Below are 20,749 nucleotides of genomic sequence, written 5' to 3'. Positions count from 1 at the left end.
ATACACACGCACACAGGGTAACACACACTTGTGCATGTTGTTAATAAGCCTGTGTTGTGTGACTTGCAGGGCGGGCTGCTTGGGGGTGAACCTGATCGGGGCCAACCGGGTGGTGGTGTTTGATGCGTCGTGGAACCCGTGTCACGACGCCCAGGCTGTGTGTCGAGTGTACCGCTACGGCCAGAAGAAGCCCTGCCACATCTACCGCCTGGTCTGTGACTTCACCCTGGAGAAGAAGATTTACGACCGACAGGTCTCCAAGCAGGGCATGTCTGGTAAGAGCCAGAAGAATCTAATTAAGCAATTGGGCCTGAGGAGGTGTGGCGAATATACCATGGCTAAGGGCTGTTCTTTTGCAAGTGTCTGGACACAATCCTTAGTTGTGGTATATTGGCCATATCACAAACCCACCGAAGAGCCTTATTGCTATAATAAACTGCTTACCAACATAATTAGAGCAGTAAAATGAAACTTTTTGTCATACCCGTGGTCTGATAAACCATGGCTTTCAGTCAATCAGAATTCAGGGCTCAAATCACCCAGTTTATAGTTGGTCAGTAACATACTGTGATTGGTTGTGTTCAGACCGCGTGGTGGATGACCTGAACCCGGTTCTGACGTTCACCCGCAAGGAGGTGGAGTCTCTGCTGCACTTTGCAGAGGAGGAGCCTGACTCGACCAAAGCCCCTCCCCAGCCTCACAAAGAGATGGAGACAGTCATCAGCCAAGCCTGCCAGCTCTACCCCCACCTCATCACTAAGGTACGCTTACACACTCACTCTCTCTCACAGATGCACACTGTCATGCATCACTGTACATCATTATTATGGTACACGTGCAATCGATCAACCCCGTTGATCTGTACCCCACCAGGAACCCTTCCACCATGAGTCTCTGCTGGTGGACCGGAAGGAGTCCAAGCTCACTAAAGCAGAGAAGAGAGCCGCTAAGAAGAGCTACGAGGACGAGAAGCGTGCCTCCGTACCCTACTCTCGCCCCTCCTACGCCCACTACTACCCAACCAGTGACCAGACCCTCATCAACATCCCAGCCTTTAACCAGCGCAACTGGTGAGTGACAATCTCTCCCATTCTCTTACCTACGCTATCACAGCACTAACAGACCAGTAACTACCAAAATAAAGGAAACACCAACATAGTGTCTTAGTAGGGGATTGAGCCAGAACAGCTTCAATTCCTTGGCATGGATTGTACTTGTGTATGGAACTGTATTGGAGGGAGGTGACAGTGTTTGCACAATAAATTCCATAATTTGGTTAAAAATGCTGTCTGTCTCCGCTCCAGAATCTCTCATATAGTTGGAAGTCAGAAGTTTACATACAACTTAACAAAGTACATTTAAACTCAGTTTTTCACAATTTCTGACATTTAATCTTAGTAAAGATTCCCTGTCTTAGGTCAGTGAGGATCGCCACTTTATTTTAAGAATGTGAAATGTCAGAATAATAAGTTATTTATTTCAGCTTTATTTCTTTCATCACATTCCCAATGGGTCAGAAGTTTACATAAACTCAATTAGTATTTCGTAGCATTGCCTTTTAAATTTAATTAACTTGGGTCAAACTTTTCGAGTAGTCTTCCACAAGCTTCCCAGAATAAGTTGGGTGAATTTTGTCCCATTCCTCCTGACAGAGCTGGTGTAACTGAGTCAGGTTTGTAGGCCTCCTTGCTCGCACACACTTTTTCAGTTCTGCCCACACATTTTCTATGGGGTTGAGGTCAGATCTCTGTGATGGCCACTCCAATACCTTGACTTTGTTGTCCTTAAGCCATTTTGCCACAACTTTGGAAGTATGCTTGGGGTCATTGTCCATTTGCGACCAAGCTTTAACTTCCTGACTGATGTCTTGAGTTGTTGCTTCAATATATCCACATAATTTTCCTACCTCATGATGCCATCTATTTTGTGAAGTGCACCAGTCTCTCCTGCAGCAAAGCACCCCCCACAACATGATTCTGCCAACCTCAGTGCTTCACGGTTGGGATGGTGTTCTTCGTCTTGCAAGCATCCCCCTTTTTCCTCCAAACCGGTTGGGATGGTGTTCTTCGTCTTGCAAGCATCCCCCTTTTTCCTCCAAACATAGCGATGGTCATTACAGCCAAACAATTCTATTTTTGTTTCATCAGACCAGAGGACATTTCTCCAAAAAGTACAATCTTTGTCCCCATGTGCAGGTTGCCGTTTTGGAGCAGTGACTTCTTCATTGCTGAGCGGACTTTCAGGTTATGTCGATATAGGACTCGTTTTACTGTGGATATAGATGCTTTTGTACCCCTTTCCTCCAGCATTTTCACAAGGTCCTTTGCTGTTGTTCTGGGATTGATTTGCACTTTTCGCACCAAAGCACTTTCATCACTAGGAGACAGAACGCGTCTCCTTCCTGAGCGGTATGACGGCTGCGTGGTCCCATGGTGTTTATTCTTGCGTACTATTGTTTGTACAGATGAACGTGGTACCTTCATGCGTTTGCAAATTGCTCCCAAAGATGAACCAGACTTGTGGAGGTCTACAATTGTTTTTCTGAGGTCTTGGCTGGCTGATTTCTTTTGATTTTCTCATGATGTCAAGCAAATAGGCACTGAGTTTGAAGGTAGGCCTTGAAATACATCCACAGGTACACCTCCAATTGACTCAAATTATGTATATTTTGTCAATTAGCCTATCAGAAGCTTCTAAAGCTATGACATTTTCTGGAATTTTCCAAGCTGTTTAAAGACACAGTCAATTTAGCGTATGTAAACTTCTGACCCAATGGAATTATGATAGAGTGAAATAATCTGTAAACAATTGTTGGAAAAATTACTTGTGTCATGCACCATGTAGATGTCCTCACCGACTTGCCAAAACTATAGTTTGTTTTCAAGAAATGTGTGGAGTGGTTGAAAAACAAGTTTTTAATGACTCCAACCTAAGTGTATGTAAACTTCCGACTTCAATTGGGTTGAGATCTGGTGACTGAGACACACACACACACACACACACACACACACACTCTTTAAAACCTCTATGCTCATTTGAGACCTCTCTTTCAACGTCACTGAGATCTCTTCTGGGTATTTTCTTCATGACTCTAAGCATAATGGGATGTTAATTGATTAATTAACTCAGGAACCACACCCATGTGGAAGCACCTGCAAATACTTCAATAGGGCAGAGCAAGCCTAATTGGCAGGCCGAAACTACTACCTATGATTTTTGAACACGTTACCAATTATTGGAGGACCAAAAAAAGAAGATCCCGATTAGTCGGCCAAATGTATTTTATTTTTTTCTCCATTTTTTACATTTTTATAATTTTGAATGACAATTACAACAATACTCGATGAGCAATTATTTTAACTTAATATAGTACATAAATAAAATCTATTTAGTCTCAAATAAATAATGAAACATGTTCAATTTGGTTTAAATAATGCAAAAACACAGTGTTGGAGTAGAAAGTAAAAGTGCAATATGTGCCATGTAAAAGAGCTAATGTTTAAGTTCCTTGCTTAGAACATATGAAAGCTGGTGGTTCAATATTCCCAGTAAATAGATATTAGGTTGCAGTTATTATAGGAATTATGACTCGTCGACTATTTCTCTCTATACCATTTGTATTTCATATACCTATGACTATTGGATGTTCTAATAGGCTGGCAATACTAAAGTGCCAAATCTCAGGAGTTGATAAGCTTGAAGTCATAAACTGCGCTGTGATCAAGCATTGCTAAGAGCTGCTGGCAAACGCAGTATAGTTAGAATTAATGCTTTCAAGCCTGCTGCTACCTACCACCGCTCAGTCAGACTGCTCTATCAAATATCAAATCATAGACTTAATTATAATTTAATAAACACATAAATACAAGTCTTTGGTCATTATATGGTCAAATCCAGAAACTATAATTTTGAAAACAAAACCTTTAATCTTTCAGTGAAATACGGAACTGTTATCAACCAAGTCTAAATATTGCTGTAACATTGCACAACCTTCAATGTTATGTCATAATTATGTAAAATTCTGGCAAATTAGTTTGCAACGAGCCAGGCGGGCCAAACTGTTGTATATACCCTTACTATGCATGCAATGAACGCAAGAGAAGTGACACAATTTCCCTAGTTAATATTGCCTGCTAACATTAATTTCTTATAAATATGCAGGTTTAAAAAAAATATATACTTCTGTGTATTGATTTTAAGAAAGGCAAAAGATGTTTATGGTTAGGTACATTTGTGCAACAATTGCTTTTTTTAGAATGTGCATTTGTTAAATCATCACCCGTTTGTCTAAGTAGACTGTGATTCGATGATCAATTAACAGGCACCGCATTGATTATATGCAACACAGGACCCGCTAGATAAACTAGTAATATTATCAACTATGTGGAGTTAACTTGTGAAGATTGATTGTTTTTTTTATAGGATAAGTTTAATGCTAGCTAGCAACTTACCTTGGCTCCTTGTTGCACTCGCGTAACAGTTGTTTAGCCTGTCACGCAGTTTCCTTGTGGAATGCAATGTAATCGGCCATAATCGTCATCCAAAAATGCAGATTTACCGGGAAAAACTTTTTTAATGAAAACTTGAAATCGGTTGATCTTTACTGCCTATCTAAACAAATGATCCCGTTAGATCATTGTCACAACTGGCATTTGACAACAAAAATCACTAAATTTCTCTTGGATCACTTGAATTAGGATCTGTATTTGTCTTTCATAATACTATTATTATTATTATTATTATTGTTATTATATTTATATATCAGATCTTATGCATTTTACCACAATTTCCACCGTCTTCAAAGTCCCAAAAAGTTGTAAACAAACCAATTTCTAATAACTTTTAACATTGCTTACCTAATGACAAGGCCTGAGTCAAACATAATTCGTAGATGTAAAATGTAAATATTAAAATGTATTTTCTAATTTGTCCTTACCCTAATGAATCTTGTTTTCTGTCATCTTCTGAATCTTTTTTGTCAAAATAACTAGGTTTTCTGTAGGGTGTTCACCCATAATGATTTCATTCATCGTTTATGAATCGTATATGGTTTAAAAGTTAGACGGTTTACTCAGAGGATTAAGCATGATTAAAGTAAATAGAATGTCATTGTGGCCATGGTCAGAGTGGTCGCTGCTCAATAGAACACTGTCTCTGCTCCACGGGCAGAATGGCGGTAACTTCAAACGTCAAGTGACAAGCTAGCTAGTGGCTGCAGGATTGTGCGTGTGATAACATGGGCTTCTCGAAATGAAATCCACGGAATACCAAACAAAATTGAACCTGACTTTCCACATTGTTATATTACAGCCTTATTCTAAAATTAATTGAATAGTTTTTTCCCCCTCGTTAATCTACACATAATAAGCAAAAAACAGGTTTTTAGAAATGTTTGCAAATGTAATATGACATTTACATAAGTATTCAGACCCTTTACTCAGTACCTTGTTGAAGCACCTTTTGGCAGCGATTGCAGCTTTGAGTCTTCTTGGGTATGACGCTACAAGCTTGGCACACCTGTATTTTGGGAGTTTCTCCCATTCTTCTCTACAGATCCTCTGTCTGGTTGGATGAGGAGCGTCGCTGCATAGACATTTTCAGTTCTCTCCAGATATGTTAGATCGGGTTCAAGTCCGAGCTCTGGCTGAGCCACCCAAAGACATTCCGAGACTTGTCCCGAAGCCACACCTGCGTTGTCTTGGCTGTGTGCTTAGGGTCGTTGTCCTATTGGAAGGTGAACCTTTTCCCCAGTCTGAGGTCTTGATCGGAACAGGTTTTCATCAAGGATCTCCCTGTACTTCGTTCATCTTTGCCTCGATACTGACTAGTCTCCCAGTCCCTGCCACTGAAAAACATCCCCACAGCATGATGCTGCCACCACCATGATTCACTGTCGGGATAGTGCCAAGTTTCCTCCAGACGTGACGCATGGCATTCAGGCCAAAGAGTTCAATCTTTGTTTCATCAGACCAGAGAGTCTTGTTTCTCATGGTCAGAGTCTTTAGGGGCCTTATGGCAAACTCCAAGCAGGCTGTCATGTGCCTTTTTACTGAGGAGTGGCTTACGTCTGGTCACTACCATAAAAGCCTGATTGGTGGAGTGCTGCAGAGATGGTTGTCCTTTTGGAAGGTTCTCTCTTCACAGAGGAACTCTGGAGCTCTGTCAGAATGTCCATCGGGTTCTTGGTCGCCTCCCTGACCAAGGCCCTGCTCCCCCGATTGTTCAGTTTGGTCGGGCAGCCGGCTCTAGGAAGAGCCGTGGTGGTTCCAAACTTCTTCCATTTAAGAATGATGGAGGCCACTGTGTTCCTGGGGACTTTTCAATGCTGCAGAAATGTTTTGGTACCTTTCCCCAGATCTGTGCCTCGACACAATCCTGTCTTGGAGCTCTATGGCGGTTCCTTAGAACTCGTGGCTTTGTTTTTGATCTGACATGCACTGTCAACTGTGGGACCTTATATAGACAGGTGTGTGCCGGTCAATTGAATTTACCACAGGTGAACTCCAATCAAGTTGTAGAAACATCTCAAGGATGATCATTGGAAACAGGACGCACCTGAGCTCAATTTCGAGTGTCTTAGCAAAGGGTCATGGTAACTCATCTAGATGATGCATCATGGGTGAATACAATTCTATTTAAAACTGAGTTTTTACAGGAACTTGATAGTGTTACGGTAATGAGACATGTCCACAGACACTATTTTTATGTAATAAATATTATAGTCAAATGTAAACTTCAGCTAGTTTACCATTGTTATGAATTATGGAAATACTACAGCAACATTGTGTTTTATTATAATAAGTTTGTTTTTTCTCAAATAAATTTGTATAAATTGACCTGAGAATTTAATCAGGACGCATTTCGCTAATGAGATTAAGGGTGAACATTTACAAAATTCTAAGGAGAATGTATTAAAAATAAGACACTGAAATAAACTATGCATCTTACTCTTCAGAACGATAATATATTTTTGCAGGTGCATCATGGTTTTGTATCTATTTACTACAGACATGGTTAAAACTTGTTTAATGAGAATCACCCTTCTCGCCTCCAAATTCAACCATGCCATCTGAACCATGCCATCTGAACCACATCAGACTGTGTATGATCCTCATCCACTAGGCGTCCCATAGCTCGGGGTGATGAGAAGCCCGTGGCCAGCGTCCGGCCCGTCCAGTCCACCCCCATTCCCATGATGCCCCGCATGGCGGGCATGGGCGTGGCGGGCTCCAGCTCCGGGGTCGGCTTCCCCGTCAACTACCTGCAGAAGGCTGGCGTCTATGTCCAGAGGATCGTCACTACCACTGGTACAATACATTTCCCCGCGGGGACATTAAAGTTTGAATTTAACAGAATTGGTGTTGATAAACACTGATATGCCTGCCATGGTCCTGTTCATTAGGGCACACCGTAGCGAAATGGTTTGCGACGTAAAATGGAAATTAGCTTTTCTTATTGGATTACGTTTAGATGGTACCTCCCCTTTTCAGAGCACTTTCTTACATGTTGTGCCTACTGAACACGACCCAAGGGTAGGTTTAAGAGTTGAAGGAATAACTGAAACGCTGTGGGGCTGCATTAGGATAGACCGGTGTTATAGGGTCTATGTCCCAAATAGCACCCTATTCCCTATATAGTTCACTACTTTTGACCAGCATAGGGAATAGGGTGCCATTTGTCATGCAGCTATGTTAAGTTGACCATTCCAACTTTAAGCAATTTTAGAAGGTTAGAATCATTTCAGTAAAAAAAAGACAAATGCAGTATGTGTTTTACTCCTTGTTTTTGACCTCTCAGATATAGTGATCCCAGGAGCCAACAGCACCACTGATGTCCAGGCCCGTATCGGTGCAGGAGAGAGTATCCATATGATCAAAGGGTCAAAAGGTAACAAGAACACAGCCAACAGAGCCTTCAGGAATTATTCATACCCCTAGACTTATTCCACATTTTGTTACAGCCTGAATTCAACATTTATTCGATTTTTCTCACCCATCAGCACACAATACCCAATAATGACAAAATGAAAACATGCTTTTAGAAATATTAGCACATTTTATTGAAAATGAAATATCACATTTACAAATAATCAATACTTTGTTGAAGCATCTTCAGTGGTGACTACGAGGCCCGTCTTGCCCGGATGCTCAGGTTGGTCGAACTGCCAGCTCGAGGCAGAGTCCAGGTTTTTCCATATTTTATCCATTTGACAATGGAGACCTCTGTGCTCTTGGAAACTTTCAACACTCTAGAAATTGTTTTATACTCTTCCCTAGATATATGCCTCATCACAATTCTATCTCGGAGGTCTACTTACAGTTCCTTGGACTTCGTGGTATAGTTTCTGCTCTGACATGCACTGTCAACTGTGGGGAACTGTTTCTTTCTAAGTCATGTCCAAACAATTGAATTGGCCACAGGTGGACTCCAATCAAGTTATATTGACATCTCAAGGATGATCAAAGGAAACTGGATGCACCTGTGCTCAATTTTGTATATCATAGCAAAGGGTGTGAATACTTAAGTAAATTAGGTATTTCTGTATTTCATTTTCAATAAATTCGCTACAATTTTTTTTAATAATCCATTTTGAATTCAGGCTGTAACACAACAAAATGTGGAATATGTCAAGGGGTATGAATACTTTTTGAAGGCACTATATACCGTGCATTTGGAAAGTATTCAGACCCCTTCTTTTTTCCACATTTTGTTACATTGCGGCCTTAATCTAAAATGTATTAAATAAAAAATTTCCCTCATCAATCTACACATAATACCCCATAATGATAAAGGGAAAACAGGTTTTTAGAAATGTGTTCAAATGTATAAAAAAAACATACCTTATTTACATAAGTATTCAGACCCTTTGCTATGAGACTCCAAATTGAGGTCAGGTGCATCCGGTTTCCATTGATCATCTTTGATATGTTTCCACAACTTAATTGGAGTCCACGTGTGGTAAATTTAAATTGATTGGACATGATTTGGAAAGGCACACACCTGTCTATATAAGGTCCCGGAGTTGACAGTGCATGTCAGAGCAAAAACCAAGCCTTAAGGTCGAAGGAATTGTCTGTAGTGCTCCGAGACAGGATTGTGGCAACGCACAGATCCGGGGAAGGGTACCAAAACATGTCTGCAGCATTGAAAGGTCCCCAAGAACACAGTGGCCTCCATCATATTTAAATGGAAGAAGTTTGGACCCACCTAGACTCATCCTAAAGCTGGCCCCCTGGCCAAACTGAACAATCTGGGGAGCAGGGCCTTGGTCAAGGAGGTGACCAAGAACCCGATGGTCACTCTGACAGAGTTCCTATGTGGAGATGGGGGAACCTTCTAGAAGGACAACCATCTCTGCAGCACTCCACCAATCAGGCCTTTATGGTAGTGGCCAGACAGAAGCCACTCCTCAGTAAAAGGCACATCATCCCTACAGTGAAGCATGGTGGTGGCAGCATCATGCTGTGGGGATGTTTTTCAGCGGCAGGGACACTAGTCAAGATCGAGGTAAAGATGATCGGAGCAAAGTACAAAGAGATTCTTGCTGAAAACCTGCTGCAGAGCGCTCAGGACCTCAGACTGGGGAGAAGGTTCATCTTCCAACAAGACAACGACCCTCAGCACATACAGTGCCTTGCGAAAGTATTCGGCCCCCTTGAACTTTGCGACCTTTTGCCACATTTCAGGCTTCAAACATAAAGATATAAAACTGTATTTTTTTGTGAAGAATCAACAACAAGTGGGACACAATCATGAAGTGGAACGACATTTATTGGATATTTCAAACTTTTTTAACAAATCAAAAACTGAAAAATTGGGCGTGAAATTATTCAGCCCCCTTAAGTTAATACTTTGTAGCGCCACCTTTTGCTGCGATTACAGCTGTAAGTCGCTTGGGGTATGTCTCTCAGTTTTGCACATCGAGAGACTGACATTTTTTCCCATTCCTCCTTGCAAAACAGCTCGAGCTCAGTGAGGTTGGATGATGAGCATTTGAGAACAGCAGTTTTCAGTTCTTTCCACAGATTCTCGATTGGATTCAGGTCTGGACTTTGACTTGGCCATTCTAACACCTGGATATGTTTATTTTTGAACCATTCCATTGTAGATTTTGCTTTATGTTTTGGATCATTGTCTTGTTGGAAGACAAATCTCCGTCCCAGTCTCAGGTCTTTTGCAGACTCCATCAGGTTTTCTTCCAGAATGGTCCTGTATTTGGCTCCATCCATCTTCCCATCAATTTTAACCATCTTCCCTGTCCCTGCTGAAGAAAAGCAGGCCCAATCCATGATGCTGCCACCACCGTGTTTGACAGTGGGGATGGTGTGTTCAGGGTGACGAGCTGTGTTGCTTTTACGCCAAACATAACGTTTTGCATTGTTGCCAAAAAGTTCAATTTTGGTTTCATCTGACCAGAGCACCTTCTTCCACATGTTTGGTGTGTCTCCCAGGTGGCTTGTGGCAAACTTTAAATGACACTTTTTATGGATATCTTTAAGAAATTGCTTTCTTCTTGCCACTCTTCCATAAAGGCCAGATTTGTGCAATATACAACTGATTGTTGTCCTATGGACAGAATCTCCCACCTCAGCTGTAGATCTCTGCAGTTCATCCAGAGTGATCATGGGCCTCTTGGCTGCATCTCTGATCAGTCTTCTCCTTGTATGAGCTGAAAGTTTTGAGGGACGGCCAGGTCTTGGTAGATTTGCAGTGGTCTGATACTCCATCCATTTCAATATTATCGCTTGCACAGTGCTCCTTGGGAAATCTTTTTGTATCCAAATCCGGCTTTAAACTTCTTCACAACAGTATCTCGGACCTGCCTGGTGTGTTCCTTGTTCTTCATGATGCTCTCTGCGCTTTTAACGGACCTCTGAGACTATCACAGTGCAGGTGCATTTATACGGAGACTTGATTACACACAGGTGGATTGTATTTATCATCATTAGTCATTTAGGTCAACATTGGATCATTCAGAGATCCTCACTGAACTTCTGGAGAGAGTTTGCTGCACTGAACGTAAAGGGGCTTAATAATTTTGCACGCCCAATTTTTCCGTTCTTGATTTGTTAAAAAAGTTTGAAATATCCAATAAATGTCGTTCCGCTTCATGATTGTGTCCCACTTGTTGTTGATTCTTCACAAAAAAATACAGTTTTATATCTTTGTTTGAAGCCTGAAATGTGGCAAAAGGTCGCAAAGTTCAAGGGGGCTGAATACTTTCGCAAGGCACTGTAGCCAAGACAGCGCAGGAGTGGCTTCGGGACAAGTCTCTGGATATGGCCCAGCCAGATCCCGGACTTAAACCCGATCGATCAAACATCTCTGGAGAGACCGGAAAATATCTGTGCAGCAATGCTCCCCATCCAAACTGGCAGACCTTGAGAGGATCTGCAGAGAAAAATGGGAGAAACTCCCCAATTACAGGTGTGCCAAGCGTGTAGCGTACCCAAGAAGACTCGAGGCTATATTCGTTGCCAAAGGTGCTTCAACAAAGTACTGGTCTGAAATACTTATGTAATGTGATATTTCAGGCTTTTTTTATCTATAAATTTGCAAACATTTCTTAACCTGTTTTTGCTTTGTCATTATGGGGTTTGTGTGTAGTTTGATGTGGGGGGGAAATCATGTTAATGTTTGGCTGTGACGTAACACAATGTTGAGTAAAGTGGTTTCAATCATTTCCGAATGCACTGTATACTGTAGAAGCTGTGGCCCCACATCTACCTGCATGTCATCAAATTATTTCTCTACATACTCTAATCCAAATACTGTACACACCTTAGCGAGTGGTTATCAACAGCCACATGGGCACCTGAATTCCCCAAGTTATCTCATTTAGATAATGGGCTCGGTACATTAACCTAAGCATCGAAACTGACTGGTGTTTCCTTGCAGCCTTATTTTTGTCTGAATACCTTTTATACTTTTATTAGCTGTTGTCATGAGAGGAGAGCTTGCAAGTAAGCATTTAATTGCACTGTGTTAACTTTGCTGTATCCTGTGCATATGACAAAGTTTGATTTGATTTGCTATCATCCATTAACTGCAGTCTTCCTCACAGGTACCTACATCAAGACCAATGATGGCAGGATTTTTGCCATCCGCTCAGGGAAGCTCAGCAGAGCAGTGCAGGGAGGAACTGCTACCAACAGAGGTGCACTATAAGTTCAATTACATTACATTTGATAAGGAATCCATTTGACAGGATATGATAGATTGACTTGGTGTACAGACTACAGAGAGAACCAAAGTGGACCTAGTACCGAGCCCTGGGGGTCACAAGTAGTGAGACCTCATCAAGATGCAGACTTAAGGGAATCTAGTTGAAGCACTGTTTGATATATGAATAGTTAATCTAATAATTTTCCTCAGGTTCCAAGGTTTCCCTTCTTCACGCCATCGGTAACGGCTGTTCGTCTCCCACAGAGCGCCAACGGCTGACCCCCGACAGCGCCTTGTGGCCCTCCACCCCCGAGAGCCCCGAGATCTTACGAGAGCTCAACCGCTACGCCGTCACCGCGGATACCGTCACCGTGGGCAATGAGCTGCCGTCACCATCGGACACGTTTACAGGGGACAGAGGGGGAGGGGGAGGAACGCAGCAGCACAATCAGACCACAGAATCGGACCACAGCCGGCAGTTCAGAGATGACATCGGAATGAGCATCGGCGAGGCTCTGCAACGCTCCAAACGCAAGATGGCCGAAAGCCGTGGACACAAGCAGGTGGGGGGCAAACGCAGTTTGACAGCAGCCGGTTTCCCCGGCCTCTCCCTGGGCAGCGGCGGCCTCGGCTTCCCCCCCCTGAACCAGGCCTTGGAGGGACACATGAGCCACCCGCTGCTGATGGGAGGCAATTCCTCATCCCCCTTCCTCCAGTCAGCAGGACAGACTCTGGGAGACCTGCAGGCCATGTTCCCCTTGGCAGGGGCGGACCTCCTCAACCACGCCTCCTCAGCCACAGGAAGCAATGGACACCTCCCCTCCTCCTCCACCACCACCTCCTCCACCAACACCATGCCTGTGTCCTCTGCCTCCACTACCCTGCCCCCCTACCTGATGAATCCCAGTGTGGCTGACCTTCTGTCCCCAGGCTTCCCTCTGAACTACAGTCAGTCCCTGCTGCCTGATCCCAGGATGTACCCCAACACCCTGGGAGGAGGCCCAGCCAGCTCTGGAGGAAGCTCCAGCTTCCTCTCCCACTACTCCTCTTCCCCCTCCAGCCTCCTGGGTGCAGCTCTGAGCCGGCCTGACACCCATCACATGGCCACGGACAACGGCGGCAGCAGCTCGGACGATGACGTCATCGAGGTAACAGGACAATGAGCCAGCATTCGTTAACCCTGAAGGGATAAGTTGCAAATACAAACAACTCCCCACCCTAACCTGGCTAACCCTCTTAGCCCCCCTCACACACACACACACACAGACTCCTATGAGCGGGCGAGTGAGAGGGAACGAGGCGTACCTCAATGTGATTACCAAGACAAAGTAACAAAATCCTTATGCTGAATACCTTACTGAAGAGACTGAAGATTTGCCTGAGCCCCTGAGGTTGGTGAGGCTGAGCACCAGAGACCATGGACGGGAATGGATGGACTTCTTGTTGTAGGGGACCAGTTGGTTGAACTTGGGGCTTCCAAGCACTGCCTCTCCTGCTATGTCTTCTAGCATGGCCGTGCAGTTATTTTACCCCCATGACGATTACTGAGGCCTGTCAGGACACTTTCTCCTCGGAGCTCACATCAGATGGTACTATGTGATCGTCTGTTGGACCGTTTGCATTCAAAATAAATTTAAAAAAATGTGATTTTAGAGCCGTTAGCTGTTTGATAGACATTGTAGCAAACCAGTTGGAAAGGACTAGAAGACAATATACACTCCCCTACACATTTATTTGGACAATGAAGCTAACATTTTTACATTTGCCTCTATACTCCAGCATTTTGAATTTGAGATAGTTTTTCATGAGGCAACAGTACAAAATATCACCTTTTATTTTAGTGTATTTTCATACATACAGTGCCTTCAGAAAGTATTCACACCTCTTGACTTATTACAGCCTGAATTCAAAATAGATTGATTATTTTCTTGAAAAGATGTTTTTAGAAATGTTTGAAATGTATTGAAAATGAAATACAGACATCTCATTTATGTAAGTATTCACACCCCTGAATCAATACTTTGTAGTAGCACCTTAGACCCACAGATGTAATCACTGCCTTTCTGGGTAAGTCTGTAAGAGCTTTCCACACCTGGATTGTGCAACATTTGGCCATTTATTCTTTTAAAAATTCAAAAGCTCTGCCAAATTTTGTTCATCATTCAAGTAGATGTAAGTCAAAACTAACTTGGCCACACAGGAACATTCACGGTCTTCTAGGAAAGCAACTTGTGTTGATTTAGCCTTGTTTTGCAGGTGATTGTCTAGCTGAAAGGTGGCTTCATCTCCCAGTGTCTGGTGGAAAGCGGACTGAACCAGGTTTTTCTCTAGGGTTTTACATGTGCTTAGCTCCATTCTGTTTATTTTTTATCCTGAAAAACTCCATAGTCTTTATCAATTAAAAGCATACCCGTAACATTTGGTACTCAGTAATTTGTTGTATTGGATTTGCTTATACAATACACTTTATATTCAGGACAAGAGGTTCATTGCTTTGCCACATTCTTTGCAAAATGACTTTTGTGCCTTGTTGCAAACAAAATGCATGTTGTAGAATATTTTTTTCCTGTACAGGCTTTTTTTCTTTTCCCGCGGTCAATTATGTTAGTATTGTGGAGTAACTACAATGTTGTTGATCCATCCTCAGTTCTCTTATCACAGCCATTAAACTCTGTAACGGTTTTAAAGTTACTATTGCCCTCATGGTAAAATCCCTGAGCGGTTTCCTTCCTTTCCGGCAATTGAGTTAGGAAGGACACCTGTATCTTTGTCGTGACTGGGTGTATTGATACGCCATCCAAAAGTGTAATTAATAACTTCACCATGCTCAAAGGGATATTCAATGTGTACTCTTTTTTTTTATATATATAAAAAAAAAATTTTTTTTTTTTAGAAAGGGGTTGAATATGTATTGACTCAAGACATTTAAACTTTTCCTTTTGAATTCATTTGTAAACATTCTTGAAAAACATTATTCCACTTCGACATTGTAGGGTATTGTGTGTAGGTCAGTGACAAAAAAATCTAAATGTAATTAATTTTAAATTCAGGCTGTAACAACAAAATGTAGAAAAAGTCAAGGGGTGTGAATATTTTCTGACGGCAATGTATCTGTTTTACCATTTAGAAATGAAAGCACTATGTGTCTAGTCCCCCCGTTTGAATACATAAGTATTTGGACATTTACTTAGTGTATTAAAGTAGTCAAAAGTTTCTCCGTGGTTGGTCAGTACCTTTCTCGGTCTGTGATGTCATGTCAAAATCATTGTGAGTGGAATGGATCGGGCCTCAAGGTTCTGTTTCTCCACTGGAATAAAATCTGCAATTGGACGTGGAATAAGCCTACTGGAGTTTTTCTATAACTCTCTCTTTTTTGTGGAGTTTGTTTACTCTCTACTCCCTATTTCACCATACACTCCTCACAACCTCCACTCTACCCACCCACTACTGCTTACTTCCTTGTCCTCTTCCTTACAGCCTGTTTCAAGTTGATCATGTTTTTTTCCACCTCACTTCGGAACCTCAACCTTTTTCTAATTGGCCATGTCTTGTGTCTATCAAATGATTTAGCCAATCATCCCAGTCCTTTTAATAGGGAACACTATTTCCTTGGAGAAGGAATCCCCATCCTCCCTCCCAATCAAAATAGTTTCACTGTGCTTATTGTTTCTTAGTGTTATCATGAAGAGAACATGGTCTGTATGTTGTCTAAGTAACAATGTTATTTTATAACATCTTGATAATGTTAGTTTGCCTTGACTAGTTTGTCATTTATCTCATTGTATGAATTTACCAAAAGTCTTTATTTATAACGATGGATATGAATTCATCTGCTGTATTATTTGTATTATTTTTTTCCCCTTCTCTTTTTGTCCACGTTGATCTTTTTTGTCCAGTGTCTGTGGAAGAGCAGAGCAGTGGCACAGACTGACTGTGAGAGATCGGGACAGTCCACCCCCATGTATCCAGCATATGACAACTGTGTTACTTCGTTAATGTTATTTTAACATAATAAAACACACTTCTCCTGCGTTGTTACTTCATTTTAATATTACACTGACATTATTATTTTTTTTTTATGGGCTTTGTATGTTCTATGCACAGATGTTTTTTGAAGTTACAGTGCATTTGAAAACTATTCAAACAAGTTGACTTTTTCCACATTTTATGTTACAGCCTTATTCTAAAATGGATTCAATAGATTTTTCTCATTAATATACACACAATACCCCATAATGCAAAAACGTTTATTTTTTTGCAAATGTATAAAAAAAATAAACTGATCACATTTACGGAAGTATTCAGACCCTTTACCCAGTACTTTGTTGAAGCACCTTTGGCAGTGATTACAGCCTTAAGTCTTCTTGGGTATGACGCTACAAGCTTGGCACACCTGTAATTGGGAGTTTCTCCCATTTTTCTCTGCAGATCCTCTCAAGGTCTGTCAGTTTGGATGGGGAGCATCGCTGCACAGCTATTTTCAGGTCTCTCCAGAGATGTTCGATTGGGTTCAAGTCCGGGCTCTGACTGAACCACTCAAGGACATTCAGAGACTTGTTCAGACTTGTCCACTCCTGCGTTGTCTTGGCTGTGTGCTTAGGGTCATTGTCCTGTTGGAAGGTGAATCTTCTCCACAGTCTGAGGTCCTGAGTGCTCTGGAGCAGGTTTTCATCAAGGATCTCTCTGTACTTTGCTCCGTTCATCTTTCCCTCGATCATGACTAGTCTCCCAGTCCCTGTCACTGAACAACATCCCCACAGCATGATGCTGCCACCACCATGCTTCATCGTAGGGATGATGGTGCCAGGTTTACTCCAGACGTGAAGCTTGGCATTCAGGCCAAAGAGTTCAATCTTGGTTTCATCAGACCAGAGAATCTTGTTTCTCATGGTCTGAGTCCTTTAGGTGCCTTTTGGCAAATTCCAAGCGGGTTGTCATGTGCCTTTTACTGAGGAGTGGCTTCCGTCTGGCTACTCTACCATGAAGGCCTGATCGGCGGAGTGCTGTAGAGATGGTTGTCCTTCTGGAAGGTTCTATCATCTCCACAGAGGAACTCTGGAGCTCTGTCAGAGTGACCATGGGGCTCTTGGTCACCTTCCTGACCAAGGCCCCTCTCCCCCGATTACTCAGTTTGGCTGGGCGGCCAGCTCTAAGAAGAGTCTTGGAGGTTCCAAACTTCTTCCATTTAAGGATGGAGGCCACTGTGTTCTTGGGACCTTCAATGCTGCAGAATTTTTTTTTGATACCCTTTCCCAGATCTGTGCCTCGACACAATCCTGTCTCGGAGCTCTATGGACAATTCCTTTTACCTCAAGGCTTGGTTTTTGATCTGAAATGCACTGTCAACTGTGCGACCTTATATAGACAGGCGTGTGTGCCTTTCCAAATCATGTCCAATCAATTGATTTAACCACATCTCAAGGATGATGAATGGAAACCGGACGCACCTGGGCGCCAACCTAATTGCTATGAGATTTGACATTCAATCCAATCAAAGGGTCTGAATACTTACGTAAATAAGGTATTTGTTTTTATAAATTAGCAAAAATTTCAAACCTGTTTTTGCTTTGTCATCATGGGTTATTGTGTGCAGATTGAGGATGTTTTATTTATTTAATCAATTTTAGAATAAAGCTGTCACGTAAAAAAATGTGGAAAAAGTCAAGGGGTCTGAATACTTTCCGAATGCACTGTATATGCACATGGAAACATACAAATATGCAAAATGTATTTTTTTTAATTGAAATTGCATCAAAATATAAATTTGACAAAACATGTTAACAATAATCAGTAATAATCTGCAGTATATTCCAAGAATTATGTACAACTCGACCTTCAATTGCACTCTTGCAGCCGGGAATCTATGAAACACCCATGTGAGGATAATGGATTTGAATATGATGCGGTTATGATGAAACTGCGTATGTCCTTTTAGTAAGACAATTGAGGGTAATGGAGTTACAGAATGTATGGGAGAGCAAACACTACACTGTTTTTTGACACTTCATTGCAGTCATTCTACCACATCAGTAAATATGACATCTTACGGATTTGGCTGGAATTTCACACCTTAGTGTAAACTAATACACAAATGTATCACCTTATAAAAACAAACCAATCACAAAAAAATGTGCATTGGTCCATTCAAGCCTAAAGGCAAATAAAATCAAGCAGCATCAGTGGCCTCTAGTTGTTTTGGTTAACAACCAATATTTGTACTTCCTTAGACACATAACAGGCTTTCTTGGCTCTCGGATACAAAATACTACTTTACTATATACTACTAAATACTCCAAAAGACCGAGGCCTGTTATCACATTTTTTTTTTTTTTTAGACAGCCAAGCTATGCTCGTTGATGATTCCATGCACTTGTTTTGCTCAAGGTAGAATTAACATACAAAGACCAAACTTTGAAATTAGAAGTAGTTCAGCAGTAGATGTAACAAAATCATAATTTCACCAAGATAAGGCACTGGTACTTTTGGACATTAGGCAGAATGCAGGTTGGTCTTCCAAAGATAGCCTTACGGTAAAGCTTTTATTAAAGCTTCATTTGAATACAGTAATAGTTTATGGCTTATGTTTGTGAGCTTGGTTTTGGTCAGCCAGCCTGGTTAGGACACCAGCCGTTTCTTAGCCATGTAGGTATTGGACACCTGGCTCATGATGACCAGGGTGCTGAGGGCAGGGCACAGTGCTGCCAGGTACCAGGTGTATCCACCCACAGCGCCTGTAAACCACACTGAGCATATGCCCAGGAGCAGACTGACACTTCCCAGAAGATAAGTGACTAGGCCAGACGCTGCGTGGTAGCGCTTTAGCTTAGCCAGGGACCACCCCTTAGCCAGGGAGTGGTAGAGGAGGGGCAGAGCGGCCAGAGACTGCACCCCAACAACACACAATGTCCCCAGGCCCACCAGGCCGTGCCACGAGGCGAAGTGGGGCTTGCCGTTCAGGTGCTTGTTGTAGAAGATGGATGCCAGGCCCAGGGTGGCACAGCTGGCACAGAGGCACTGCAGGATCCAGTGGACACGCCCCTTGGTCTTGTGGGAAAGCTTCCGAATGGGAGAACAATGTGGAGAGAAGAGGAGCACAGCCTCTGTCATGAAGAGGGAGAACTAAGAGGGAAGAGGGGGATCAAGAGGAGATGGGGAGAGAACGGCAAGAAAAGAAAGTGAGAGTGGTGGAGGAAAGATGGAATGACCGTGAACTGTTGTAACACTTCTGAGACAATTGAATGAGATGAATTCACAGAAGACATTATGCACACAGAGATGTGTCACCTTACCGCCAGTGTCATCAGGAAAGGGTGCCAAGAGAACAAACCTGAAAAACAGATCAACCCAAAAAATATTGTCTCGTTTCATCAACTCAATATAAAGTATCCCATGTGTTATATGCAGATATGGAACAGCATTGATGGGTGCTCTGTTGCTGGCGCCAAGGCTGAGTTACTCACTTGTTCCAGGCTTAGCCAATACCGTGATAAGCACAGTGAAGACAACACAAAGCACGTGAGTCAGTATCCCACATGCGACTTTCCCAAAACTGTAAATTCGGGGTTCTGATCCGGGGATTTCCGCCATGGTTTCCGGCCTTTCCCTCGTACAAGAGACAGACAGGTAGAACTGTGCGTATCCAACGTCAGGGCAACCACAGCTACCTTTTTACCCCACAAGGGGGAGTTGATACCTTTTCCTGAAAACAGAAAAGCTGATTTTTTTGTAGATTCCTCGAAACCCATAGAGAAAGTTAATACCAAAGCATAACACCATTAAGTTCCTCACTAAATTGATTCAGTAAAGTAAAATATGCTTAACGAGAAAGCTATTGCAAACCGTTATTGACAAGTGAGAGTGGGATAAGCACGTCAAAGAGTAGCCTACCACAATAACCACACGTTTTGCTAAATAAGACTAATACCTACCGGAATGTCAATATTTAAATTGCATAGAGAATATGAAAATTGTCCTTAATTGCGCGCAATGTTCTATTATCAATCAGCATGACTATGCGGCGTTCGCTTGACGTTGAAATTCGGGCTGCGGTGTGACGTGGAAATGAATCACTATCCACTTCCTACTTTCTCAGGTGCATTTCGGGAATTGTAGTTCAGTAAAGCAGTTGCGTTCCAGTATTTCAACGCTTTTGGAATGCACTGAGCACATTCTTCCTTATCATGACCAGACTACATAAAGAGAGGGGTTAATTATTTAATTTCCATTGTGGAACAGGCTGGATTCCATCTGTTGCACCAACACTGTGTTATATTCAGAAGGAATGCTAAACAATAAATGAATGATCATAGAGCACAAACCATCAGCTGTCTTTTCTTCACTGCACCGATTAACCTTTCCTAATCATAATTTTTTGGGGAAAGTCGAATTTTGCCAGTAGAGCAAGCACCGAGCAGTAGGCCTAGGGAATGAACAAGGAATCAAGAATACAACAGAATGTCCAGAAGTAATTTGCTAAATCTTGAATAATGCAGTCTGTAAACTCATCAATTGTGGCATTGTGATGTGTGCTGCTCACTGCTGTTAAATGGGCACCTGGAATAGGCTACCGCCCATTTCAAACTGC

General features: G+C 42.3%; 2 protein-coding genes across 5 annotated transcripts in view; one reads left to right on the top strand and one right to left on the bottom strand.

Moving 5' to 3' along the window:
• The window catches only part of rad54l2 (RAD54 like 2), a 36,124-nt gene extending 20,619 nt beyond the window's left edge, over positions 1-15,505 (top strand). For all 3 annotated transcript variants that reach the window (XM_064965695.1, XM_064965698.1, XM_064965697.1), the window contains exons 16-22: positions 70-275; positions 586-761; positions 874-1,070; positions 7,123-7,307; positions 7,798-7,887; positions 12,065-12,157; positions 12,376-15,505. In XM_064965695.1, the coding sequence (XP_064821767.1) occupies positions 70-275; positions 586-761; positions 874-1,070; positions 7,123-7,307; positions 7,798-7,887; positions 12,065-12,157; positions 12,376-13,328 (1,900 nt within the window). In that variant the 3' untranslated portion in view covers positions 13,329-15,505. The remainder of the gene's footprint in view (positions 1-69; positions 276-585; positions 762-873; positions 1,071-7,122; positions 7,308-7,797; positions 7,888-12,064; positions 12,158-12,375) is intronic.
• Positions 15,506-17,886: 2,381 nt separating this feature from the next.
• On the bottom strand, positions 17,887-20,221 carry LOC135539666 (transmembrane reductase CYB561D2). Of its 2 annotated transcripts, none has more exons than XM_064965700.1 (4): positions 20,094-20,221; positions 19,626-19,879; positions 19,455-19,492; positions 17,887-19,284 (listed from the first exon to the last, which is right to left on the bottom strand). In XM_064965700.1, the coding sequence occupies exons 2-4, from the start codon at positions 19,750-19,752 to the stop codon at positions 18,781-18,783; spliced, it is 669 nt and encodes a 222-aa protein (XP_064821772.1). In that variant the 5' UTR covers positions 19,753-19,879; positions 20,094-20,221; the 3' UTR covers positions 17,887-18,780. The 2 variants fall into 2 exon arrangements, with proteins under 2 accessions (XP_064821772.1, XP_064821771.1); XM_064965699.1 differs by having other exon boundaries at positions 19,626-19,864.
• Between the last annotated feature and the right edge of the window lie 528 nt (positions 20,222-20,749).

Source organism: Oncorhynchus masou, chromosome 5 (genome assembly GCF_036934945.1).
Source record: "Oncorhynchus masou masou isolate Uvic2021 chromosome 5, UVic_Omas_1.1, whole genome shotgun sequence".
NCBI classification, from domain to species: domain Eukaryota; kingdom Metazoa; phylum Chordata; class Actinopteri; order Salmoniformes; family Salmonidae; genus Oncorhynchus; species Oncorhynchus masou.
This window is presented reverse-complemented; position numbering and strand designations above follow the sequence as displayed.

Coding starts and splice junctions, on each gene's coding strand:
- LOC135539666 (XM_064965700.1), bottom strand. CDS start 19,752: ATGGCGGAAATCCCCGGATCAGAACCCCGAATTTACAGTTTTGGGAAA. Junction 19,493..19,625: donor ATTGGCTAAGCCTGGAACAA/GTGAGTAACTCA, acceptor TCTGTTTTTCAG/GTTTGTTCTCTTGGCACCCT. Junction 19,285..19,454: donor CTTTCCTGATGACACTGGCG/GTAAGGTGACAC, acceptor CTTCCCTCTTAG/TTCTCCCTCTTCATGACAGA.